Here is a 27,401-nt window from a genome sequence, read left to right as displayed (position 1 = left end):
AGAATCATTCATAACAAGCTTGGAAAGGATTAAGAATCAAGCAGCCCAGTTGCTACACCCACCCAACGCACTTGGTGGCCAGTGTCAAGTTTAAAAAATATTCTATCAGTGTGTAAATGGAACCTAGTTCAGCAAAACTTTTATAAGCGCACCTCAACATGAAGGAAGGACATCAAGCTTCTAGGTACAGATTTTAATTTCAGAAATGAATCAAAAACATACACGTCCGTTTGTGTTTTTACAAATACTTTACTAAAGGATCAAGTTAACTTTTAAAACAAAGCAATCTCTGCTTTGCTAAAAGATTTAAAATAACAAGATGCAGACCGGCGTTTTAAGCTTATAACTTAAATAAGAATTTTGTGCAAACAGTGACTACTGATTACATGAAAAATATTATACAATTATATGCTACTTTCTTGTGCCTCTTAATGTTATAAGAAGGTAGGCTGGGAAAAATACCTGGCACCAAAAAACTGATGCATGATGGTTCCAGTACGTTCAATAAAAAGTACTATATTAAAATATTGGCATAGAATTTTCTATATTCTATGGTCTATTTCTTCCTGTAAACCTTTGTTCTGTCAAAAAAAGGTATAGCAAGTTCCTGGTTCATCTGTTCTCGTAATATCCATTTTTTCCTCCAAAACTTACATGTGATATTTAATCAAGGTAAGTAAAAATGAATGAACCCTTTGGTATTATATCCAATTATTTTTAACACATTACATTAAGTTTTTCGTAAAGTGGTGCAGTTTGCTCTAAAATAAGGTCAATCCACAACCTGTTTATTCTAGAGCAATCCCGCTGGTTTGACTAATATGGAGTTTGGGGACCAGAAAGTACTGTCCTAAATCTTTCATATCCAGTTTTTAAGGGCAGCTTTCATCATAAACGAAACAAGTACCTCTAGCACCCACTGCATTTAAAGCAGAAAAGATATTTAGTGCATACTGAATGGTCTTTCAAACAAAAGTAGATTCAAAATATTTGTGTGTTATGTTTCCCTGCTCAAATTGTGTAGTATAATTATTGTAAAATTCCTCAACTATTGGCAATACCTGCATTGCACTCTAGAACTGAAAAAGTTAGGGCTGAGCTGAAAGTTCTTCAGGAAATGCATTCAGTAGAAAAAAGGAGCTTTTGAGGGGGGCTGATGTTTCCTCAAAATTTTTCTTTTTTTGTACTGGTTCACAGTTTGAAAAATAACCTTCCCATTGATCCTAGTAACAATGATGTTGCCATGCAGCCAGATTGTTGTCGTATGATGGGAAAAAGCTATTTCAATGTATTAGCATTGTTTGACCGCAGTGACTGTTGTCACACAGGCTTGTAGTTGATCAGATCTGGCTATGTCATTGCTACTAAGATGAAATCTAAATTGGAACAAAAAATGGCACCAGCTGCAGCTGACTGAAGTTGAGAAAAGAGGGTTGCAATGGTGCACTGCTGCCTTCATCAAACTGTTAGGATACAGTGCAGGTTTTGTGTGTATGTTTTGGAGGGGGTGCATTAACTCTTCAGTGCTCCCAGTGGTAATAAATGGCCAAAAAAGTGCTCCAAAGGAGAAAGGGATGAATTTTACAAGGGGAGTCCACCTTTTCAGCTCAGCACTAAAAAAGAGAGCATTTTTTTTAACTGAACAAAATATAATATACATTTCATTTCTGAACATTATGTCACTGAAGTCCAAGTGTCCACCAAAAAAAATAAATCAGTGTGATGTTACGCAAAATACTTGATCTGATTTCCATTAGCGCTGCCAACATTTTCTGAACATGTATCATATTCAGGAGAGATCCAATGTTATCAAATAGGCTAAAAAGCCGGATGTGGTCTTAAAAACAAAATCCCCATTAAGTGCATTTTCTGCAGAGCATTCTGACAGCATTTAATTGTTTGCAGCATCTGCTTGGCGAGCCCAGTTTTCTTCTTCTACTCCTGAATCGTATTCTTCTTCAGAAGCATCTTTAGCTGGAGCCCTGCAATTAAACACAAGTAGGATCAAATACAGTGGTACCTCTGGTTGCGAACGGGATCCGTTCCGGGGGCCCGTTTGCAGCATGAAAAGTCTGCAACCTGAAGCGCTGTATCTGCGCAGGTGCGTGCTGTGATTTGGCGCTTGTGCGCATGCGCGAAATGTGATCTAGTGCTACTGCGCATGCGCAAGCAGCGAAACCCAGAAGTAACCCTTTCCGGTACTTCCGGGTCGCCGCGGGACGCAACCTGAAAAAACGTAACATTAAGCAAATGTAACGTGAGGTATGACTCTACTTCCATGTAATGTCTAGAACAGGGAGCCATTTCAGCCCAGTTGAACTTTTGATACTGATCCCCAGGACCACAATGCATCTTTACCTCCCAACTTATATTCTATAGTAGGGACGTTGTAAACTGTCATGTACTGAATCAGATTGTTGGTTCACTGACTGGCAGCAAAGGAAAAAGGGAGTCTGCATGCAGAAACAATGGCTCTTTCTCCGAGTACTTTTAGCAGAACAGCAGCAAATAAATAACTATTAAAAGAAAATTGCTACAAAGTAGGTGGAATTGCTGTTCAAGAAGAATCTATCTACTGGTCCCTTGGATCAAGGAGAGAATCAGTTCTGTGGACTGTTGCCTTGAAAGTCCATTAGAAAATGAAAAATGAAATGGCAACTTAAGTCTGCACTTCTTGCAATCTTTTTATCCTAGCAACGCACACCAGAAATAATGGACTCAAAACTGAAGCAGGAGGCCTGACTGGATGGTCACCTATGGTTACTTCCTACTCTAAATATAAAGTATGTCCACCACTGGAGGTAAAGCATGCTGCTCTTTGAAGGTTAATTGCTTTTTTTATAAAAAACAAACAAACCCACATTATTATTAAAATTAGTGTCCTTTCAAAAAGACAGCTTTCAGTAAGATTCCTGCTTCCAATTGGCCTAATGAAGCCTCTTTCAAATGCAAAAATCTGGCCTTTGAGTTGAAAATACAAAAATGTGAATGTTTATTAGCCATTTTGTTCAGCCTGTTTGTGTTACATGCTAAGCAGCCATCTACTGTAAAAGGTAGCTTAAAAATATAACTGGAATTTTAAAAAATATTAAAATAACTGTGAAAAAAAGTAATTGCGAAATAGTGTTTTTGTTTATTTTTGCATCAAACCCAATCTAGTGTTGGAAACCTGACATTACCTGACGTATCCGGGGTCCTTCTTTCCTTCCACGACATCTTTGTCAACCTCCACACATACAATGTCAGAATTGGGGACTTCAAACATGGGTTCCAGCAGTAACTTTTCCTAAGGGGTAGAAGGATAAGCATCAAGGTTTTGCTCACACAATCTCTCTTCCAATGAACACCTAGCATCAAGGTTTTGCTCACACAATCCCTCTTCCAATGAACACCTAGCAATAGACAGTTTGCTACAACCACTTCTCTGCCTGAAAGAGGCATAGGGCAGTAGCCAACCAAGCTACTATAGTAAACCTATTGAAATTAATGGACTTTAGTATAATGTTCATTCATGTCAACATCTCTACTTAGTAGCTAAATAAGACGAGAGCTTAGTTGACAGACATTTGTCAGGAATCCTATCACAATGCTACTTTGCCAAGGCTGCCATCAGGATAGCTACTTTCTTCTAACTCCACCTTAAAAACAAGATGGAAGGGCTGTAGCTCAGCAGCAGAGCACATGGTTTGTATGCAGGTCTCATGCAGGTTCCCTAGCATCTTCAGGTAGGCATGAAAAAAGACACCAGAGACCTGATGCCAGTCTGTATTAGCAGTGCTGATCTGGATGGACTAATGGTCTGACTTGGTGTTGGGCAGCTTCTTAAATGGCCCTACCACAAGGCAAGGTGAAACAAGTGCTTGAAAGTGGTAGATTATGAAATCAGCATGGGTGACGGAATAGAAGACAGACATAAATGACCTATGGGCAGGATCTACTGGTAATGTTCTGTGCAAAACCCACTCAAGAGCCGCACAGGACCGTAGAGCTGTTGTGCAACTCATTTAAATGATGCATGTGCGGGAAGTTGTCTAAGATGCAATTACGCTTCCAGATTCCACTCTAGCCATTCCAGGCCAGCCCTGCTTCAAAGCCACTTCTTATGCAACCTTCGGTTCTCTGCTTTGAGCCAAACATTAATTCCCTGCCAGTCTTGCTCTTCCTCAATCTTTGTTTTTGCTTTTTCCGCCTCTTTGACTTGATTACACATTTATAACCTTCCCCCTTTTATTTAAAATAAGAAGTACTTAGTCAACAAAATAAAGATCCAGAATACAGTCAATGAGAAAAGCAACTTCCACCATGATGGGAATAGAATTAGCACCACCATTAATATGCTTTTGATTTCACTACTGCATAGGAAGACTCAATTTGTTTGCAAAAAGATTGCATAAGATATGAGCTTCCTCATAATGCCCATATTCATTTTCCAATAACATCTTTGTCTGATACTAGTCTTGTAATTTTGGCATTTAAGAACCCCAGCATTAGGTAAATACATACTGCTGTCATCATAATAAAGCAGCCGCTCTATAGCTTCAGACACCACTCCTTTTAGTACTGTTAACAAATATTTTAGTGTCTAAACTCAGTCTTTCTTCCAGAACATGTAGAACTATCACATGGCACAGTCTCTTTGGGACTGAATCACTTTAGATTGCTAGGAAGGCTTTGCAAGTTGGAAAGTCTTTAGGTAGCATGGGCTAGGCTGAAAATGTTTTCCCCAAGATGAGATTTCAAGCTGTAGGGAAGATTGTTTTTGTTTTTTAACAAGGGTAACTGAGCCACTAATGATCTGATTTCTAAAAATCTCTTTGTGATTCACCTCCCAGGGCAGACAGTGGGATTTCAATAAACACAACTAATGGTTATGTCCTAGATCATTGATACCAGTGAAGAGAAACTAGCCTTACCATTATAGATCGAAGACCTCTTGCACCAGTCTTGCGGTCTAAGGCCAACCTGGCTATAGCCTTTAGGGCATCTTCAGTAACATTCAATTCACACTGGAAAATGCAAGACAAAAATTACACTCTGTAGTTCCCACCTCCCTTCCTATGGAAACTCTAATTGCATTTGGACAAGCATAAATTAAATTTGGAGTCATTTTTCCTTTTGTTTTTCAGCAGGTAATGCAGTCATCATTTAATAGAGCTGCATATTAATCACAATTTTTCTAAAAATCAATCTAATGTTTTAATGTGTCCAAGAGAGAGTCCTGCTCTTTTGGAAACAAAATACTGGTAACAAGAAAGAGCCTTGAGCAAGTCTCAAGTAGCAAGAGAAAATCCAAACCTTGTCCATGCTGAATAATGCCTGGTATTGGGGAATCACTGCATTCCGAGGCTCAGTAAGAATCCGTACAAGGGTTTTCTCATCAAGGCTGTGCAGGGGAACCACCACTGGCAAACGCCCCACAAACTCAGGGATCATGCCAAATTCAATAAGATCTCGTGCCTCCACGTGCCGAAGCAAGCGATCTTTTTCTTCCATATCCTGCTGAGTGCTGGAATCTCCACCTACATTAGCCAGGTCTGCAGCTGCTGCAGCCCTTCGGCCCTTCCCCAGATTTGATGGAGTTCCGAAGCCAAGATACTGCAAAGACCAAAAAGAGAGAGAGAAATATAGACTGCATTTAAGAAGAAAGTCCCAGTTACATTATGTATATCTATCTTGTATTTGACTAGACACATCAATACGTGGTGGAAAACTTGACCACCTTAGTTGGTCTTTAAGGTGCTACTGGACAGTTTTTTGTGTTTTTTTTATTTATTTCGACTTGACCACCTTGTTACCTGAACAGCATTTGAAAAATGTGAAATCTTTACCACTCTTTCCACAATGAGCTTAGAGTGGGATTTCAACCTCCCAACAACCCTGTGAGGTTGGGTAGGTTGATTGTGGCTTATGAATGGGATTTGCGAGATTTGAACACACAACTTGTGGGATTTGAACCCATAGCCCAATGCAGCAGTCACTATATGCACGAGTTCTTGCGGCTCTAGTTTTTCAATATAAAAGTATTATAATTGTCAAGAACTAAAGAGTTTTATAGAACAGTAACATTTTTCATCATCTAAAATGCCCATATGTAGTTATGTCAACCTGACCACATGTTGATACTGGAAAGTGCCCTTTGGAAGATAAGCACATGGGATCGCCAGGCTAAAAATAAAAACACAACCCTCAACCCTTAGCAAAGCCAAAATATAGGCATTTATATGTTCTACAGTTGTGAATAAAAAGTATAATCCAGTGTGCTAGATAAGCCAAATGGGTGGCAGCTCACCCTTGTGCCATCCTTATAGGGATAACAGCTGCAGTTGTTGAATGCCAGGTCAGCTTGGAGTTAAGACCTCCCTCAACCATGATCTGATTGTGGATGAGGAGGCAGTTCTGGTCTGTGTCACTGCGACCTGGGTGGGTGAGCAGAGTGGAGTTGGTCTCACCCAGTTGTGCCCACTGGGGTACTTGGTGCAGCCATCAGGGAAGACTTGAGGGTCAGGGAGAGGGAGTTGCTGTGATCTATAGAGATTCTCTCTCTCTCTCTCTCCAAGCTCTATTTTCAGTTGCGGGGGTGGGGATGGGAATCTGAAGTGTGTGTTTCTGACATTGGGCAATCGGGACAGATTTGATTTTTCGTTCTTGTTTTTATTATGTCTTTTGTATTTTTATCATGTATTTATATGTTATGAACCACCCTGAGATCTACGAATGACGGGTGGTATACAAATTTAATAAATAAATGAAAAACGCTGAAAGGCAGCCACTTTGGGTCTGCAACAACATGCCAGCCATGGAAGGCCTTGGGTAATGTATTTCATAGCACAATGGCTCCGATCCTTTCCAGAATAGCTACCAGCAGTTAAAACCAAGTGTACCTTGCATGACTAAAGGTAAAGGTAAAGGGACCCCTGACCATTAGCTCCAGTCGTGGCCGACTCTGGGGTTGCGGCGCTCATCTCGCTTTATTGGCCGAGGGAGCCGGCGTACAGCTTCTGGGTCATGTGGCCAGCATGACTAAGCCGCTTCTGGCGAACCAGAGCAGCGCATGGAAACGCCCTTTACCTTCCTGCTGGCACAGTACCTATTTATCTACTTGCACTTTGACGTGCTTTCGAACTGCTAGGTGGGCAGGAGCAGGGACCGAGCAACGGGAGCTCACCCTGTCACGGGGATTCGAACTGCCGACCTTCTGATCGGCAAGTCCTAGGCTGTGTGGTTTAACCCACAGTGCTACCTGCGTCCCTTTTACCTTGCATGACTAAATTGTACAATTTTAATTCCACATCTCCTTACCTTTTCATTTTTCCTCCGGCTGATAATTCTGTCAAGACCATTAAAAGCACCAGAAGCCACAAAGAGGATGTTGGTTGTGTCAACCTGCACAGTCTCACCACGTAATTTACGGGAGTTCTTCTCTGGAACATTCACAATTGTCCCTTCCAGTAACTTTAACAAGCCCTAAGTTAAAACAGGAGAGGGTTTAGCAATGTATTCACAATGACATGGCAACCTTGTGCTCAGGGGTGATCGAGTCAACAACCTGAGCCATTTGGATGTTTACACAAGTCAGCCAGGGCTTTGAAAGAAGCACCAGTCATATCAGCTGGAAAATCCCCAAAGCTGTCTGCAACCCATTGGATCTATCAGCCTCTGAGGGCAGACCATCCTAATAAGTCCCCTGCTTCTGCAGAGGGGAGAAGGCGGTGAGGAACTAAACCTCAACTGGAAGTGATCTGAGCATGGCAAGGGACTGATGTCAATACCTCCCACCCTCTTCCTGCCCAGTTGAGAAAACAATGTCCAGAGTGTGGTCTGCCAATGATATGTTGAGACAGCTCCATGCTTGTCATGGCAGCCACGAAGTCCTAAGCCACCCCAGAGCCAATTGCCGCAGCCTGGATGTCGAAGTGCCCCCAAACTGGCAGGTGTTTGAATGCCTCAAGCAATGTGGGGGGAGTATGCCTTCAAACTCTACTCCTGGAGCTTCCCTTGCAAACTCCTTGGTGAGGAGTGAGTGGGTATGGCTTCCTGATAGCTGGGCCAAACTGGAAGGCCTGGAGGGCCACATTTCGTCCGCAGATTGGAGGCTTTCCACTCTTGAAATAAAGCATGGCTTAATGTTACATGCAAACTAGGACAGTCTATCTAGAGCTTGATAGTTCCTGACAGAGCAGCAGCAAAGCTCTCGATACTCACTTGCTGAACGCCTTCTCCTCCCACATCACGCAACTGATGAATGCCTGGCACGCTGCCAATCTTATCCACTTCATCCAAGAAAACAATTCCTGTAAATTAGAGGCAATTAATGTGAAGAGCATTTGGGTTGTGCAAGAAGGACAATCTGTACACAGTGAAGGCCATCTTTTTTAAAAATAGAACAATATGCTGTGGCAGTGTTATGAAATGCTGCCTATTGCATAAGAAGAACAACCCAAACATTAAAAGAACAAATTAAAAATGTATGTGAGGCTTTACTAGCACCTCCAGCGGGAAGAAGGGCCCAATTTTACCTTGCTGAGCTTTTTCTACATTGTAGTTTGCATCCTGCAGTAGTTTTGCAATAACAGACTCAATATCTTCTCCCACGTAGCCTGCTTGAGTCAAAGTGGTACAATCACAGATTGCAAAAGGGACATCCAGGCATTTTGCCAGAGTCTGAGCCAGCAGGGTTTTACCTAGGTTAATATATATATACGTTATTAACATTCACTTAATGGCTTATTTTTATAAAATTTAATTATTTTCCAGCAGGAGTCAACTACCAGTGATATTTGCTTTTGTACTAGCAGATCTAGAAATTCAGGTAACCTAGCATGCCCAACCATTTTATGCCTACAAGGTTTATTATACAACTAGCAGGCACTTAAGGAATACCATTATACGAATCCAATAAAGTTGTGCATATTTATTTCATTTTTGCAAAAATGACTACAATGCTATGGTCAACTTTTTATTTAAAACACACACACACACATTTATAGTCCAAAGGAAGGGTTACAAGATTAAGTAAAGAGACCATTACAATTTTCTTGCTAATATGAAGGGTACAATACCAAGTCCAATACTTTATTTACATTTTCTTTGAAATAAAAATAAATAAATAAAAGCAGCTTATGATATTATCAGCACCTAGTTTACAATATGTTTAGAACACTAGATGCAGTGGTATGTGTATTATTGAATTAAAAACTTTGCCTTTAAGCTATTACAGGCATGCTGCTATTTGGAGCAATCTTTGCAGCTTCTCTTGACTGCCATATTGGACAGATGGAATCTAAATATTAATGAAATATTAGACTCAGAAAAACTGTCAGCGTGATAGCTACTTCTGTAAGATGTGAAGTACACTTCTTCAGGAAGAAACTGCCTTCTCTCTCTCTGTTCTTCCCTAAAAAGGAACTCAGTCAACTTAAAGGGTAGCTAGTCCCCATGTAAAGCTCCTTCCTAGAGCTTCCTAGAGCTCCTTCCTAGAATTTTGCTCAAAACTGATGTAATTTACTGTATTTTTTGCTCTATAAGACGTACTTTTTTCCTCCTAAAAAGTAAGGGGAAATGTGTGTGCATCTTATGGAGTGAATGCAGGATGTGCAGCTATCGCTGAAGCTAGAACAGCAAGAGGGATCGCTGCGCAGTGATCCCTCTTGCTGTTCTGGCTTCTGGGATTCAGTATATTTTTTTTCTTGTTTTCCTCCTCCAAAAACTAATTGCGTCTTATGGTCTGGTGTGTCTTATAGAGCGAAAAATACAGTACATAACAATCTACCTAACAACCTGAATGTTATAACAAGGTACAACACGCCCTTACAAACCTGATCCAGTTGGTCCAAGCAGCAAAATATTACTTTTTTCAAGCTTGATGTCATCATGAGTTGAATCTAACACTTCACCTCCTCGCTTTTCCTGGGGCATCTGTTGGTTCACCTGCTGCTGCATTGACGCTCCCAAAGCATTGCCATGGGGGCTAATACCAGCAATCTGGAGAAGTTCTGAAATGTACAAGTCAAATTAACTGAGAATCAAATTGACTCAATCTAGATTTGTTTGAGACAGCCTGCAGAACATGCACATATTTTTCCAGACAACTCCAAGTATTGTTCCATCTACCTGAAAATCGAGAGAGACCATAACATCTGAAAACCAGATTGCAACACACATCATCATGGGAGGATTTAGATTCTAACAAATATTTTGGAAGAAAGAGATCAGAAATATTCTAGTTGAAGTGGAAGTTTCTCATTTCCCATTTCCATACAAATTACTTTTTAGGCAAATTTTCTTCTGAAGGTAATCAGAAGTCCTTCAGGTGCCACAGTAATGGGGAAAATGTTAAATGTTAAATGGATAATAGAGATCCATGATAGTGACTCTGCAAAAAGTTACCCAATAAAAATATTGCAGGCAAGAATTTCTTTTAATTCAGGCCCATCAAGAAAGGAAAGAATTTGACATTTAGACATCCCTCACTGGATACTTCTTTAGTTTTGTAATTTAAATTAAGTGACTCTATGCTGGAACTGCACAATAATCTAAGCTCTAAACTTCACATCACAGCCATTGTTAGTATCAGATCCACAGGAAGTTTAAGCTTTCACTCACATATCAAGTATTAAAATTATTTCTAGAAGTTCTGAGGAGGTTTTACCTGCCTTCAACACACCGTGTTGAAGTAAAGCCAAATCATCCTCCTTTTAAGACCCTCCCTAAATCACAGAAGAGGAACCCATTGATCTCCAGATTCTGTTGGGACTCCAACTTCCATCAGCCACAGCCAATATGGCCAATCATCAAAGATGATGGGATTTGTAGTAATCCCACTACATCTGTAGGTTAACAGGTAACTCACTCCTGGTGGAAACACAGAGGTATTGTTCTCACAGCCAACCTGTGTCTGGACTGTACTACTGCAGATTGCAGGTGAAGGCTCACATGTCTGGATCATACTACATCAAAAAAATAAATTCTGCACCCCTAGAAAGCAATCCACCAGTACCCTTCTCCCTGGCATGGTAGTTTTCTATATGTAGGTATCCTGCCCCCATAATGTTGGAGCTTTCTATCACATGGGCTTCTCTCCCACAACCCAACCTGAAGTAATACAGCTATAGCACAATGCTGACCATTTCTACTAAGCAGTAAGTCCTGCAGAATTCAATCAGGCTTAGTCCTGGGTAAAACTGCAGCTCTAGACACAGGTTTTCTACCTCAGTGAGAACTAGGCCTGAGTGGCTATTTAGAAAATGAATGCAGTCTGGATTTGCTGTATTATTTTTACAGAGTCACAATTAAAATACTGCTCATGGTTCAATTCAGGCAAGGAGATATTGCAGAGGAGGACATGAGGAGAGCCCACTTACTTGTAAATCTGTACTCATCCTCCCGTCTTCTGATTTCTAATTCTAAGAGAGAGGATGAAAACAGTAATACGATACATATATTTATATATGTATAAATGTATAAATGAAAAGAAAAGCATGACACTTTCTTCACCTCTTGCCCTCTTCTGAATACAGGTTTATGGAACAATTGATTTAATTTATATTGCAAGAAAACTCCTCCGCAAACATTCAGAATTTTAACAGCCTCCCTAATTTTTTATCTTAAAAAAAAGGAATGGAAGTCAGTATTAAAATAGTTATGCTAAAGAGTTGATATTAGTATTTGTAATTTTAAAATGGAGTTGGGATTAAGAAAAGCAAGAGATACAAAAAATGAACACACACAAAAACTCTACACTTGCAGTGCAAATCTTATACATATGTAATCAGACGGTGTATTATAGAAAAAGAAAGAAAAAGAAGCCTTGCTAAAATTTAACAGCATTAAATGGGTCAGACACTTCTCTTATGAGCCAGTTGGACGTTTGACTTTTTCCGGGAACAGCAGACATATTTGTCATTTTGAAACCTCGCTCAATTTCAGAAATAGGAGCATCCATAAGAGATCACACTCTCCAGCTGCCATCTATCTCCAGGTGTAAATTTATCTGCTCCAACATGATAAGAACCCTTAATATATTTTTAGCATTCAATTACTGTTTCTGGGTAGCAAGCAATGCTGGTCCTTATCAGAGTAGACTCACTGAAACCAATATACTTAATTTACTTAAGTTCATTCATTTCAATGAGTTTACCATATGACAATCACCTGCTGTCATATGTAATTTTAAAAGTGAACTAGGGTCCACTCTGTGATGCTGGATTAAAGTGACTTTGCCCCCTAAGCACAGGAGAATTAAATTAGTTTTTTTGTTCCATGCATACTACCCACCATTGTATTCTGGGCTGTCTTTCCATATATCTGAAATAACATTACTTTTGTTCTATATCAGGGGTGATAGTCTATACGCAAATAAATCTAGTTGTCCATTAAGAATATTCTTGCCCCAATATTCCTTTAATGAAGGCAACTTATTCAAACCTATTACTTAAAAGGATTCTACCTTTTGATTCTCATGTGCTGAAAAAATTGAGGGAAGAATATAGTGTATGATAAGTACGTAAGTAAAAGTCAGCTTTCAAAAGGGTTCTAAGAAAGAAAAACTCCCTGTTAAACTGCAATAGTGCAAAAATTGAGGCAGAAACAATCAAATAATTTGGGTTGCCAATAATCTGTCTATCCTGTGGACAAATCACCAACACTGAAACGATAACAGAACTTGGCACCAAGATCACACAGGGAGGAGACAGCATGACTGATGGTGCCAGACATATCTGCACATACAATGTAATATGAAAAACAAACCTCTTGGTGTTAAGGAAGTTTGCTTTTCAACTTCAGCTTGCTGCCTCAGGTTGGCAGGGATATTGTTGTAGATTCTTTTATAATGATTGTACACTGCGACCGAAAGCACCTTCTTGGCAAAACACTGGCCAACAACATACTTGTCGAGGTAGTTATAAATCTGGCCGGAAAAAAAGAAAAGAAATAGTCAACGGATCCCCTCAAGGCCAAAGGATGTTTAGTTAATAATACTGATCACTTTAAACTCACTTCCAGTGGGGTGATGGAAAATCCCACGCTTAAATTCCCAATATATATTTTTGCAGGAAAATTTATCCTTTGAAGGTAACCAAGGTCTTTGGTTTCCTCCCCAAATCCTGGGAGCACACAAGCTAGGGATGTTTTAAAGTAGTGGTGGTGGGCTTATATTGCTGAACTGCATCAAGAGCCCTGTTTTTCTTCCCAAACCCTTTAAGAAAATTTAAAGGAACAAATGAAGCTTATGGGTGATACCCAATGTAAGCCATACTTAAGAGAAGTCCAGTGACTTCACTGGGTCTAATAAAGAGTATGACTAACCTTGGATATCACGCTATGAAAGCAGAATAAAGCAGAATTTTGTTTGGCTTTGTGAAAAAACAAGTCACGAAACTTCAAGGCAAGATAATCAAAGTCCAGTCAAAGAAAGAAGGCTCTACTTTTTTTGGTGGAGGTGGCGGCTTCTGTTGGAAGGCCAACTTCACAGCTTCGGCTGCAGATTCCGGTTCTTTAATGATGCTCTTCTTGGAATCCGCTTCTGACAACACGACGAAGAAGTGGTGGCATTTTTCACATTTCACAAAGCGGGTAGAAGCTGAAAAGGGCATAAACACAAACGAGACAAAAGTTATTTAGTGACAACTGATTTATCCAGCAGTTAAGAGTGGATTAATGCAAGTAAAAACTTATGGGACAATTGGAATGCTTTAGAATGTGGGTGGAAGACTGGCCCATGGTTTGGCTGCTCCTTCTGGCTTAAAGCCTCCCCTCCCCACTCCATATGCAGCTTGAAAACAACCTACCGCTGGAGCAAATGGGAGGCTGTTTTTAAGCAAAACTGCTGTGCAGGGAGGCACTTGAGGGGATCACTGGATACCCCCCTCCCCCTCTATGTGCTGCACATCCCCCTCCTAAAAATATTTAGCCCACCTCATGGCAATTGAGCCTGAAGATTACCTTCCAAGAAGCCCCACACCCAGCTGCAATCTTCATGAAAATCACCTGCCTCCCACTGGAAATTAGACTTTTCAAGTCCCATTACTGGGGAAGGGAGAAAATAGTGACAGTCTGCATATGTGTGTGTGTGTGTGTGCGCGTGTGCACGTGCACGCACGCACACACACGTGAGAGAGAGTGCAAATATGAATATGTGCATGGTGTGCTTGCATATGTGAGTGTGCGGTGTGTGCAAGAGTGTGGGAGGGCTAGTCCTACCTCTTGCCAGATCTGACTCTACCTGCTTTTGCTTTGGGCCACAGCCATCATTGGCATGTGGCCCATGGAAGGTTGTTCATAAAGGAATGTAGCTCCAAGCTTGAAAAGATTCCTCACCCTGGTTTATAAGTTCATGTTTTTCAGTTTATTTTCCAAAGCATAGCACCAACGAGCCATTTCATGCACAACAAAAAAAAAAACCCTTCAATATTATAGGATTTAACCAAGGTTCTATTTTAAACTCAAATCTTACAAGTGATTTCCAAACAACTGGCTCCGCCAGTGGGCCTGTGTTGCTCCACTTTTACCCTGCCCCACCCTGGTAAGAGGAAGTGCTGCCGAGGCCAGCAAGCCACTATTATGCATTGAAAAAACTACACAGTTCACTGTCTCAAAAGAATCAAGGAACACCACCTCAGTTTTCTGCATCCAAGGAACCTTTAGCTTAGAAAACACAATACAAAACATCAGGTTTTTTTTCTATGTGTCTGAGGGGGCTTTTGTAAAGCACCGTCTGGATGGGAAACTGTTAAGCAAATACAATAAACTAAGCTCTAAACTTGGTCTCTTCATTAGTGGGTGTTGCACTCTCAACCCAAGAGGGAAAATCTCCCCACTCGCAACTGCTCAGTCATACTAACTGTGCAGTAAACACCGCGGTCCTGTGTCCAGCATGTAGAATGGGGCCCAAACAGACTCCCAAGGCACTTATATGCTGGAGGACGTTTTGGGCAGGTGAAGTGTAACTAGAGCTAAGAGCCCAAGGCCTGAAACAGGAGATCAGAAAATTCTTTCTACTTTCCAGGAAGAAATCTTACACCAGTCTTTCCTGATGTAAAACTAACTTTGTGAAGCACTAGGAACATTCTCTGAGGACGAGAGGCTTATTATTCAGCAACACAGTTTCAAGTTGTGTTGTTTTCCCAACTGGCTTTTTCTCGACATTTTTAGTGACTTAATTACTAGGATTGCTTTAACTATGTTTCCCAAAACAGACAACACTCAAGCAGGACCTGAAGCTTCCAGTTTTGCTGGGATGCAAAGAAGCTTATATTTGATAAGCATTTTTGTGCTCCGAGATAAATGGGGAAGAGCAACAACTGCAAAGAGTTATTAGATTTTTCTTTCAAGAAGCAACAGTTACTTCCTCAAAAATGACACTTTGTTTAATATTATGGGATGAGTAAAAATGGATATCTTATAGGAGGGGTTCCTGGGCTGTGGGCTGCAAGCTTTAGTCAACAGCATGTCTGGATTTGTAACTGAACATAGGATATGGCACATCCACCACATTAAACATTTGAACTGATCTAAATGTATTGTTATTGCTTCTTTTATTTCTTATATTTCACAATATATAGGAAATAAAAGAAGCAATCAATTTAAAATCATACAACAATTAGCACAGTGCATTAAAATTGCTACAAAAGGCAGAAAAATCATAAAGTGGTCCACCTGCCAAGACCCTCAGCAATTTTCAGGAGTTCTGTGGGAAAGAAAATTTGGGAACCAATGTGTTAAGATCTGGTTCTAAGTAGCGACAATAGCTGAAAGATGAGATAATTGATTCAGAGCAGGAAAAAAGAAGTACCTTAATACTGGGGTCTGACTTACAGAATAAGAAATGTAGAGCAAGTGAAGCGATATATTTGATTGCATCTGCAAATATGTGATCTCATATGTACAAATGCCACGTTTAACTGGCTCTCTCTGTATCACAAAGATATGTACTGGAATTCCACAGGGTTGTAATATGAACAGGGGAAACCAGTTCGGGCCAAGCTAGACAAGATGTGGGCAACATTATTGGCTGCTCATGTGTCTGCCCCATTCACAAACAAATTAATCACGGGTGTGCTGCCAAGCTTTCTGTGGCTGTTATGTGCATTGTATTATCTGTTTTAATAGTCTAATATATTGCTTATATGTATATTTTTAATGCTCTGTAAGTCATTTGGAGACGTTCAGGTAAGAAGCAACTAACAAGTCAGGTAAAAAAATAAATAGAAGCGGGGCAAAGGGGTCTAATTTTCACAACCAAGTTTGCACAGAGCTGAACCTTTCCCTGCCTGCTTGCTTCCAGCTTTAATGTGCCTGGTTCCAATTCCAAAGCGACTTGGACTTTTTTTGGGGGGGAGCACCTGAAGCAATGAGGCACAGTGAGATAAGGCAGGAGGTGGTGCAGAGTTCAGCTTCTGTCATCTCTGTGCCTTTTGATGTAGAACACAGACATACCCACACTTTATACACAAATGAGAAAAGTGCAAGAAGGGATGTAGGCGCCGCAGGCATGCCCAGTTTGTTTCCTGAATTATATTAATCCAATAAACAAATATCTGTGATAGAGTCACAGAGCACAGAATAGATGGGAGTTTCTATTTTCCCAGATACTAGAAAGACAGGGACCTTGGGTCACTGCCCAAACCTCCTGTCCCTATATTTTCAACTACATAACTTTCCTCTGCTTCTTTCTTGAAGACCCATTATGAGCCTAACACGCTGCCAGAGCTCTAGAAATGGAGGGGGCACCTCTCCATGATCCTTTTCTTTCTGTGTAGGATAATCTTATTTGTGTGTCCAAGAGCACAAGTGCACAGCCACGGAAACAACAACAGAGTTTTGTCATCAGGGTTGTATTTCCCATTTATATATGCTATCACTCTGTGATCCAGAAAATAAGCATGTCCGTGTTCCACTGATGAGGAAGATTTCTCCACAGCACAGAACAAAGCAGCATGAGGATGCAGCAGACACTGTGTTAATTAGATTGCAATTAGTTGGGCCCTGCTGAGAAGATTTGTGTTCCAAAAGTCCCAGCAGGGATAAAGCCATCAATGTCGAAACAAACAAAACTGTCTACTAAAGCCAATGCCTCTCTCCTCTGTCTATTCTACAGAGCTCTAGCAATGCGCAACCTAAGCTCCACCCAGATTCCACCTGTGGTCCTCAAATGCCCTCAAGCCCAGGAAGAGAAGCATGACCGTCTCTGCGTCTAAGACCAGTCACATGAAAAATGCAGTTTCAGACCTTTGTACCTTTAAAGGCCTTTTGATAACTGAGATCACATAGTCCAGTACCACAGCAAACTTGTTTTTGACCTATAGAAACCCACACTATACTTGTTGACAATGTATTTATGCTTGTTGGAGTCTAAGTCAATGAGATGACACTATATATATATACAGTGGTGCCTCGCAAGACAAAATTAATCCGTTCCACGAGTCTCTTCGTCTAGCGGTTTTTTTGTCTTGCGAAGCAACCCTATTAGCGGCTTAGCGCTATTAGCAGTTTAGCGGCTATTAAAGGCTTAGCGGCTATTAAAGGCTTAGCGGATTAGCGGCTAAAAGGCTATTAGTGGTTTAGCGGCTTAGAAAAAGGGGGGGGGGAGCGAAAAAAAATCGGAACACTCGCAAGACGTTTTCGTCTTGCAAAGCAAGCCCATAGGGGAAATCGTCTTGCGAAGCAGCTCAAAAATGGAAAACCCTTTCGTCTAGCGGGTTTTCCGTCTTGCGAGGCATTCGTCTTGCGGGGCACCACTGTATGTATAAACAAGGGGGGGAGGAGAAAATGTAGAGAAGGTAGAAGTCAAAGGAAAATGAAATGCAAAAACATTTTGAGTGACAATTAACTGAAAGCAGAACTGAAAGCAGCAACAGCAGGCCCAATCAGGCCTTCCCACAGCAGTGACAGCTCTGTTGGGCCGCCTCCTGCTGTATGACGTCACACACGCGTGCCGCCCCCCCCCCCACATTGGGTGGAACCTGGCACCTGTGTTTTTGTTAGCTGTGTGGCTCCATGGGGTCTGAACTATTTTGCACATATGAACTGTAGGGGTTGGTGGTGAAGTATACCTGACCCCCAAAATCAGGGCTATCTGCAGGTTTATAAAATCTAGAAGTAAAAAAGGAGTTAAACACAACAATAACAATCATGTTCATTTTTGACTGCAATGGCAGAATGGTAACAGTAATAATTTAGGTTAGAAGTTTAAATTGATTCTCTCTCCGCCCCCAACTTCAAGGCCCCTTTGCTGAGCAGTGAGAGGTTCAGCCAGCTAGTTAGCTTTTTGCACTACTTGTCTTGCAGTCCTGGGAGGTTTTCTTGCCTTGAGTAGCAAGAGGGAAGGGAGATGGAGAGGATGGTTTAAAAGACTCCAGCAGCAGAAACATGCTATCAACAGAGAGCAAAATCATCCTAATGTGTCAAATGCCTGGGAGAAGACGTAAGTTGTTACCTGGCACCAAAAGGATGTTACTGATAGCACCAGATGGACTTCACTGCGGAACAGCATTCAACAAGCAGAAAGTCACAACTGAAAAGGCCCTTTCCTTTGTTGCAACCCTCTGAACCTGCCTCAGGAGGTCTCAAGTGAAGAGTGAAGGGAGATTTGTATTAGGAGAGATGCTCTGAAATATATTGTTTCATAGTGGAAACACTTGTGATTCGACATGCTTTCACATTATAAACAAACAAACAAAAGAATAGCTCTGTTGGGTGAAAATAGTTCTTGGCTTTGGTATACTAATTAACATATGTAATGTGTGGTAACAAAACCATAATTTCAGTTCAAGCCACAAGTAACTGAATTGCCAGAAAAAATTGTAATCCAGCTGGAAGGAGAACAAGACTTTCCACAGCTCCACATTCAAGGGAAGGTAAAAGGTAGACTACTGAATCACACGGAAAGATCTCAGATAACATCTAGAGTGGAGGGAATCTTCCAATTAGATGGCTTTTTGTACTACAACCGCTAACTATTCTTACTACTAGAACTTGTGCAGAGTCAAGAGACCATGAAAGCTCAGGCTTGTTCTGATGTAACATTTGTCTCCACTGACACAGCACTGGAATGACTTCTACAGAGGCATGCATAGCTGAATAGATACTTCCACATCCTGTACTGGTTTGTAAAAATATTAAACTTCTTAATTTCCTGTTTCTATTCCCCACCTCCAAACCATGGGCCTCGGTGCATACTTTTCTAGCCCTGAATATTAAATGTTATTTCAACATCTCTACCCACTTGAGTTTTCAGGCAATATCACACAGAGAGGAGGCAGCCGAAAACAAGAAATCTGCTGACAGATCACTCTTGCAAAGTTCACATTTCAGTTCCAGATCCCTATTCCAAGGAAATGATAGGCAGACAAGCCTATCTAACAACAACAACATTGTTTTTGGATGCTATAAGCCAGCATAGGGTAGTGGATACTGTCTCATCATTCAGTCATAAACTTCAATATTCCTTAGAATGGCTTCAAAACAGCAGGCCAAATTAGCCCTTGTCCTGAGGGAAAGGGTTGCAGATCAGTGGTACAGCATCCAGGTTAAAACCTTGGCATCTCCAGGCAGGGCTGGGAGAGACTCACTGGAGAGATGCTTCCAATCAGTGCAGACAACACTAGATGGACCAAAGGTCTGACTCTGTATAAAGGCAGCTTCCTGGGGGCCATTAGGAGGCTCTGACTAGTGCCTTTTTTTGTTTCTTCTGCTGTGATCATTGCTGCTGCTAACTAATATTAATTAATTAGCCAATTAAATATTTGTTATGTTTTTATATAGGTCTTAATAGTTTCCTAGTCACCTGGGAGCCTTTTAGTAAAAAAATTAAACAAACAGGCTACCAATATTCCAAACAAACTGAATAACTTTGGGTCACACACAGTCACTTACACACCAGTCAACTTCACTAGATTGTTGTGAAGTGAAATGGGATAGCCCCCTGCTCTGCCCCATTTACCACCCTGAGCTTCAGTCAGGAAAGACAAAAAAGACATGTGAGAAATTCAACTGTCATGTGGAAACTTATCCCTTAAATCCTCCTAAAAGACACTAGCTCCTCAAGTGAGATTAAGGGTGTCAACACAAAAATAATCTTGCCTACTTCCAACCATCTTGACTACTGGGGGAAGCCCATTTATATTTCTGATGCAACATTAGCTAGAAAAAAAGAAAATTCATTCTGACTCTGCTTTCTGGGCATGTTGAAAGCTGTTAGTTGCAAGAAAAAGGACTGAGTTAGTGTTTGCAGTGATAAGGTGCAACTCTCCTCTCTCAAAACCCTGGAGTGCCTTTTATCACGCCCCACCCCTTCGGTGGAGGAAAACCTGTCTATCTATCAACTGCTGCAGACCCAAGATGATGCCAAGGAGGAAAACCCTGGGAAGCCATTAATCTTCTTGCAATTATGCCTAACAAAATCCTGCTTCTTACAACTCCACCTCACAAACATGGACCTGACACATGAGGAGAGGCACAGGCAGCAAGCAGCAGGTCCAACAGGATTCCTGAGAAGTTAGTAGGAAAGTAGGAACAGGTCAGGTGCCCAACAAGAGGTTTATTGGATCCAGTGCTTTTTTTCTTTAAAAGATGTTTAGGGGTACTCTCATTTTGACTCAAGAAAATCACAATTTTATAGTTCAAATCGGGAAAAATAAATACAGTAAATGCACTTAAGTACAAAGATTCACAAAATGTTTAGGGGTATGCATCCCCCCCCCCGAAAAAAGCACTGCCTGGATTCCATTTTTTAACCCACTGGGAACCCGAAAATGTAGAATCAGGTTGCTGGAGAATATGAGCAGCAATTATTATCATCATTATTATTTTAAGATACATACCGTATTTTTCGCCCCATAAGACGCACTTTTTCCCCTCCAAAAATGAAGGGAAAATCTGGGTGCGTCTTATGGGGCGAATGCAGGCTTTCGCTGAAGCTTGAAGAGCGAGAGGGGTCGGTGCGCACCGACCCCTCTCGCTCTCCAGGCTTCAGGAAGATATCCGCCGCCCAGGCAGCCCTGTGGGAGGTCCCACAGGGTTGCCTAGGCTGCGGATAGCAGCCTGCTTCTCGGAGCGTCGGGCGCCCTGAAGGCAGAGCGCCCGACGCTTCGGGAACAATTCCGCCGCCCAGGCAGCCCTGTGGGAGGTCCCGCAGGGTTGCCTAGGCTGCGGATAGCAGCCTGCTTCTCGCAGCGTCGAGCGCCCTGAAGGCAGAGCGCCCGACGCTTCGGGAACCATTCCGCCGCCCAGGCAGCCCTGTGGGAGGTCCCACAGGGCTGCCTAGGCTGCGGATAGCAGCCTGCTTCTCGCAGCGTCGAGCGCCCTGAAGGCAGAGCGCCCGACGCTTCGGGAACAATTCCGCCGCCCAGGCAGCCCTGTGGGAGGTCCCGCAGGGTTGCCTAGGCTGCGGATAGCAGCCTGCTTCTCGCAGCGTCGAGCGCCCTGAAGGCAGAGCGCCCGACGCTTCGGGAACAATTCCGCCGCCCAGGCAGCCCTGTGGGAGGTCCCGCAGGGTTGCCTAGGCTGCGGATAGCAGCCTGCTTCTCGCAGCGTCGGGCGCCCTGAAGGCAGAGCGCCCGACGCTTCGGGAACCATTCCGCAGCCCAGGCAGCCCTGTGGGAGGTCCCACAGGGCTGCCTAGGCTGCGGATAGCAGCCTGCTTCTCGGAGCATCGGGCGCCCTGAAGGCAGAGCGCCCGACGCTTCGGGAACCATTCCGCAGCCCAGGCAGCCCTGTGGGAGGTCCCACAGGGCTGCCTAGGCTGCGGATAGCAGCCTGCTTCTCGCAGCGTCGAGCGCCCTGAAGGCAGAGCGCCCGACGCTTCGGGAACCATTCCGCAGCCCAGGCAGCCCTGTGGGAGGTCCCACAGGGCTGCCTAGGCTGCGGATAGCAGCCTGCTTCTCGGAGCGTCGGGCGCCCTGAAGGCAGGGTGCGCAAGGCTTGGGGCGGCAGCGGACTGCTTGCGCGCACCTAGAAGCTTGGGGCGTGCTGAGGTCAGCGCGCCCCAAGCTTCTGCATGCCGGCAAGCAGTCCGCTGCCGCCCCAAGCCTCCCGCACCCGGCAGGAGGTCCCGCCGGGTGCGGGAGGCTTGGGGCGGCAGCGGACTGCTTGCGCGCACCTAGAAGCTTGGGGCGTGCTGAGGTCAGCGCGCCCCAAGCTTCTGCATGCCGGCAAGCAGTCCGCTGCCGCCCCAAGCCTCCCGCACCCGGCAGGAGGTCCCGCCGGGTGCGCAAGGCTTGGGGCGGCAGCGGACTGCTTGCCGGCATGCAGAAGCTTGGGGCGCGCTGACCTCAGCACGCCCCAAGCTTCTGGATTAGCGCAGGGGTCCGCTAGCCCTGGGAGAGGCGCCGGCTCTCCCACGCTAGCGGAGACCTTGCCGGCACGCAGAAGCTTGGGGCGCGCTGAGCTCCGCACGCCCCAAGCTCCTGGTGTAGCGCAGCGCACCTGGGGGGGAAATAAAAATTTTTTCCTTCATTTCCCCCCCTAAAATCTAGGTGCGTCTTATGGGCTGGTGCGTCTTATGGGGCGAAAAATACGGTACTTTGCTGTTTGCTCACCATTAAGGCTCTCTATTCAGAACTGAGCTGATCCAGCAGAACAGAAGAAACACAATACCAAGGGGCAAGGTTTATATTGGCCATACTGTACATGGCTATAAGATATTTCTTCCAACTCCTGGGATGTTACCTTCAACCTGTTCCAGAATCAGCTCTTACACATAGTTAAACACACACACATGCAACTTATCATTCAGAAGGAATAATTTTAAAAACCCTAAGTTATAAATAATTTTCACAAAAGATGCGAAGTCAATCTACAGAGCCCCAAAAAGCCCTGCTACAACTTACACACAAAGGTCTCCACATGTGTGCATAAGTCACCACACTTTGGGCAACGCAGCTGGTTTCCTCCTTTGCCGGAGCCTCCAGAACTTGACTTCTTGCTGTTGCCTTCACTAACAGTTTTCTAATGGAAGTAAATAAAACAGGATTTGGACTGTTAGAGCCAGGCAATAGATTTACAAACTTGTTGCACTTCACATTATTCCTCCTCGCCCCTGCCTCCGTCCGCATGTTCACCCAACTAGAAACAAGGTCTCTGGTTTTACCTTGTCCACCCACCCATCCCCGCCTGCCCGCTTCACTCCAAAGTTCCCTGCTGTTTTCTACACAAACATGGCAGCCATGTCCACCCTGTGAAGCTGTTGTGTATTCTCATATATTTCTGAGAAGTTTCTTAGCTCACTAAAATATAAATCATTCATGTGAAGAGGTTTCTCATTAATATCAATGGAAAAAATATAGAGATAAAAAAAACTAAAGGAGTCTGGAAGCGGCACAGCAATTTGTGCAACTATAAACAGTGCCAATTCTAGATTTAGGACAGCAGGAGGGGCTCCATGCCAGTCTCATGGCTACCCTTCTGCTTGCCCCCTCCCCCTAGGGCCAATCCTGAAACTTCCCAGAGGGGAAGCACAAGTCACTGCTCCATCTCCTCATTCCTGTCACTACTTATATGAACAGAGAATACAGGTCAACTTGAAGTGACAGCAAGGAAGAGCAGGAACAGGGCCAGGAGGCTCTGGGGGTAGGCAGTGGGGCCTCAGCAGGGGTGCAGGCTTTGAAGGTGCCTGACAATAATGATCCCTGATGTAAGGATTGCATTTCAAAGCTAAAGTAATCTCTCTCTCTCTCTCTCTCTCTCTCTCTCTCTCTCTCTCAGGCCCTCCACAATTTCAACATGTTTTGTCAGGAAAGAAACAACACACATACCCCAAAGTATTGAATTTAAAGAGGAACCAATTTTTATGATTTTATAACTAAGCTTCCTTGGCTCAACTCAGACATCATGTCAAACTATATATCACAGTCTAGAATCCAAATCAGGATTTGAGCGTTCACATGCACAAGCAACTTGGATTCATTCATAAGGCTATCTGCAGTGCATCAGGGTCTTTATCCATGGTTTTATGGCATCTCTACACAGTCATTCCCAATTTAGCGTTATCCAGTTGCTATACAATATATTCACTTAAATAGCAGAAGCATGGATTCAAATTGTGGCCAGAAATCATGCTGAACAATTTCTTTTCAAGTTTTTAGGAAGCTTCTAAATTTTGGTTTTTTAAAAAGAGAAAAACCTAAGTACTGTGAACACTTTTTTTGGAAGAACAAGGTCTACGGAAAATGCTTGCATACCTTACTCCCATCTCCTGAACCATCTTTGCTTGCACCATCCTTTGAAGCAAAATATGCCGGTGTTTCAGAGAAAGTTCTCAAGGGAATACTTCTTAGTGACCGTGCTTCAAAAGTCCCAATTATTCCTAAAACAGGAAGGCAAGAACGGCCACATGTAATACCTGCAAAAGAAACAAATTCTTTTGTTTTGCAAAACAAACTCAGCCCACATTGTAGACAATCTACCATCAATCCAGCTAAAGTCACTTATTAGGAACTTTGCTCCAATGAAGTCACTGCATCTCATTTCCACCAAAGGTTGTGACCAAAGGACTCTTTCACCTTCCACAGCTATCAAAGAGCAAGTGTTCATCATATGGAGTGTGCCCTCATTCAATGTGCAAATTGTTTTAGGATCAGAGTGATTGCTGAGGTAGTGGGACTGGAGCAGATGTGTTGCCATATCGATAAGACCTGCTGCAGGCTCACCTAATGGTTGGAGAATAACGTTGTCATGGTGCTCCTAAATCAGTTGTAAGGACATCAGTGAGACACTCCAATATGGATATGTATGCAGTTGGGTCATTATGCAGAAGATTCGCAAAGAATAGAGATTCACTGCCTTTGGCCATGAACAGAAAGCTAGCAGCCCCAGCCAGTATGACAAATGGCCTAGGCAGGCATGTCCAAAGTCCGTTTCGGGGGCCTAATCTGGCCCATCAGTTGGTTTAATCCTGCCCCTGTGGCAGTTCTAAAAAAAGGTTGACAATTTTGGTCAGCCCTCATGCATGCTCACTTTATCAAATCTGGACCTCTTTGAAAAAAGTTTGGACACCCTTGGATGGGAGCTAGAGTCCAACATCTGGAGGGCCACTGATTAATCAGTGACAGTAAAGTTTAGTCAGTAGGCTGAAAGTTAAGAGGTGATTAATGAAAAATAAAACCTTTTCTATTAACAATGTATGGTAACCTTTCTCTGAGAGATTCTAAGTTTACCCATTTTTCCAAATCTGAAAGAAATCATCAACATATATACTGCACGGAATGAGTTGATTCATAGCAACTTAAAACAGTCTTCCCATGTGTTAGACAGCCCTCTTGTATAAACATAACATGTTGCTCAGACATTTATATGTCCTACCTTTTTAAACGTTAAAAATCAAACCAAGGAATCTTACAAAAAATAACAAACCACAACAAAATTAAACAAACTCTTAGTACAGTCAACTTGCATGTGGGTTATGTTTCAGGGATAGTCTGTAAAAACACGTATAATCAAGCCACCCCCTTGGAACTGCCCCAAGCAAGCAATGTTACCTTCTAGAGCCTGTGTACCAAACAGGTATTACACCCCAAACAAGGCAGAGCACTTTTAAGCTCTCCACCTTGCTTACTGGGCTCTGTTGTGAGAACCTCCCAGAGCCCAGTAAGCAAGGTGGAGAGATAAAAGCTCTTTCCAAATCAGGAAAACACATTGCAGAAAGAGCTTTTAAGCTCTCTGCCTTCCATAAGTTTAATTTGTGTGATTTCATCTGGTTGGGCTTCAACAACACAGATACATGCTTAACACAAAATAAACTGCAGGAGGAAAGCAGCCTCACAAAAGGTGTATAAGCAACAAAGGCTAACAGTGCAATCCAAAGTACATCTACGTACTCAGAAGCAAGTGCCACTGTATTCAGTGGCACTTAAACATGGGTAACTCTGCATGGAATTGTAGGGGTAAGGCTGCAAATACTAAATATACTTTGAAACCAATGGGAATGATATCTGTATAAATACACCTAGAATTCTGCTTTAATTCATTTAAGGAGTTGAAAGCACTTCACAGAGGTTACTTCAGTACTCTTAACAACTCCTCTGCTAGGCAGATCAGTATTATCACCCCTCTTATTTCAATTTACAAAGGGGGATGGGTGGATGAAGCATTTCTTGCTACTTTTTTAAAGGAAATATATTGTTGGACCCCACGTTTGGATGGTGCTTATTTTCCCTGCCTGAAAAGATACATAGACACTTTACAGGGTTACAACATATACCGAAGGCCAGCAATTAGGTAATAAATAAACTATGGACCCAGCCTAAAAGCCTCCTAGAGAATTTGTGGCAAATTTCAACCAAAATTTGAGCTTTTAATTTATTCCAGAATTTATAAACTACATTCAGGGAATACCTGAGCAGGGTATACGAAGCATAAAACAGAATAAAAATGTAAACAAGAAATAACAAGACCAAACAAGATAAAAAATAAACAGGTTTGGGAAGGCCTGGGAGAAATGTTTTCAACAAACACCAAAAACAAAATGCTGGAGCTTGCTTCATTTCTAATGGAAAAGAATTCTAGAGAACTAATGATACACCCCAACCCTTGCAAGGGAAGGCTCTCCTATTGTTTTTTATAAAGTTTCTTTGAATCTATTTTATGGTTATATTTATTTTCTCACGACCAGTTTTGGTCTTATTTCGTAGACTGACTCAAAGTATAATTAATGAATTACTAAACTCAAAAGGACATACTTGTTGAGCAAAGATACATGGTTAGGATAGCACTGAAGGTGCCACACAATACAACCCTTGAATTGTACCCAACATTAAGTTATACATACCCAGGGTAGACACACTGAGGTCAATGGACCTGAATTAATCGTGCCCATTAACGTCAACGGGCCTACTTTTGAGTGGGATTTGGATACAAACCTTGTTGTTTTGCTGCAAGACATTATTAGGACAGGTTACCCCTCTGAAAGCTGACAGATAATAATTAAATTGCATCCATATGGAAGCCTGATGGGCTATAATAAACAAATCCTACACCTCTGGAAACTGCTGGATTAAACCCGACGCAGAAGCTGATTAAAAAAAAATAACCGTAAATAAATGGTGTGGGGGATATTTTGGGGGGTGGGCAGGCCTAGCTTGTAAAGGGCGGGGCCAAGGCCTACCTGAGGGGACGGGAGGGGGCCGGCTCTAGGCCGCGACCAGGGTGAGCTGGGTTGGGGGGGAAGGGGAAAGGGCTACCCCACCCCCGTTACCTCTGCGCGCGGACGGCAGCGAGGAGCTGAGGAGCCGCGCGGCCGCTGCGCAGGTGTTACAGGCGGCCATATCCGTGGCCCCGCTCCTCCTCCTCCTTCCAGCCGGGAGAGAGCGCCTGGCGTAAACAGCTCGGCCTTCTCCACGACCCCACCGACAGCCTCCTTCTCGACGACCTGTGTGGCGTCACAGGCCCCTGAGGAACTGCGGCTCCCG

At 42.8% G+C, this 27,401-nt stretch overlaps 1 protein-coding gene across 3 annotated transcripts; it reads right to left on the bottom strand.

Annotated features, from left to right (window-relative positions):
- Positions 1-178: 178 nt before the first annotated feature.
- CLPX (caseinolytic mitochondrial matrix peptidase chaperone subunit X) lies at positions 179-27,401 on the bottom strand. Of its 3 annotated transcripts, none has more exons than XM_081171149.1 (14): positions 27,188-27,401; positions 24,177-24,301; positions 22,827-22,944; positions 13,425-13,579; positions 12,748-12,907; positions 11,361-11,402; positions 9,816-9,992; positions 8,517-8,681; positions 8,203-8,291; positions 7,300-7,464; positions 5,296-5,595; positions 4,914-5,006; positions 3,180-3,286; positions 179-1,982 (listed from the first exon to the last, which is right to left on the bottom strand). In XM_081171149.1, exons 1-14 carry the CDS (start codon positions 27,255-27,257, stop codon positions 1,892-1,894), a joined length of 1,857 nt encoding a protein of 618 aa, XP_081027275.1. In that variant the 5' UTR covers positions 27,258-27,401; the 3' UTR covers positions 179-1,891. The 3 variants fall into 3 exon arrangements, with proteins under 3 accessions (XP_081027275.1, XP_081027274.1, XP_081027276.1); XM_081171148.1 differs by having other exon boundaries at positions 24,177-24,337; positions 27,188-27,400; XM_081171150.1 differs by lacking the exon at positions 11,361-11,402 and having other exon boundaries at positions 24,177-24,337.

The sequence above is a fragment of the Podarcis bocagei genome, assembly GCF_964188305.1.
Source record: "Podarcis bocagei genome assembly, chromosome: 14".
Classification (NCBI taxonomy): Eukaryota; Metazoa; Chordata; class Lepidosauria; order Squamata; family Lacertidae; genus Podarcis; species Podarcis bocagei.
Note: the sequence above shows the minus strand (reverse complement) of the source record. Positions and strands in the feature narration are given on the sequence as shown.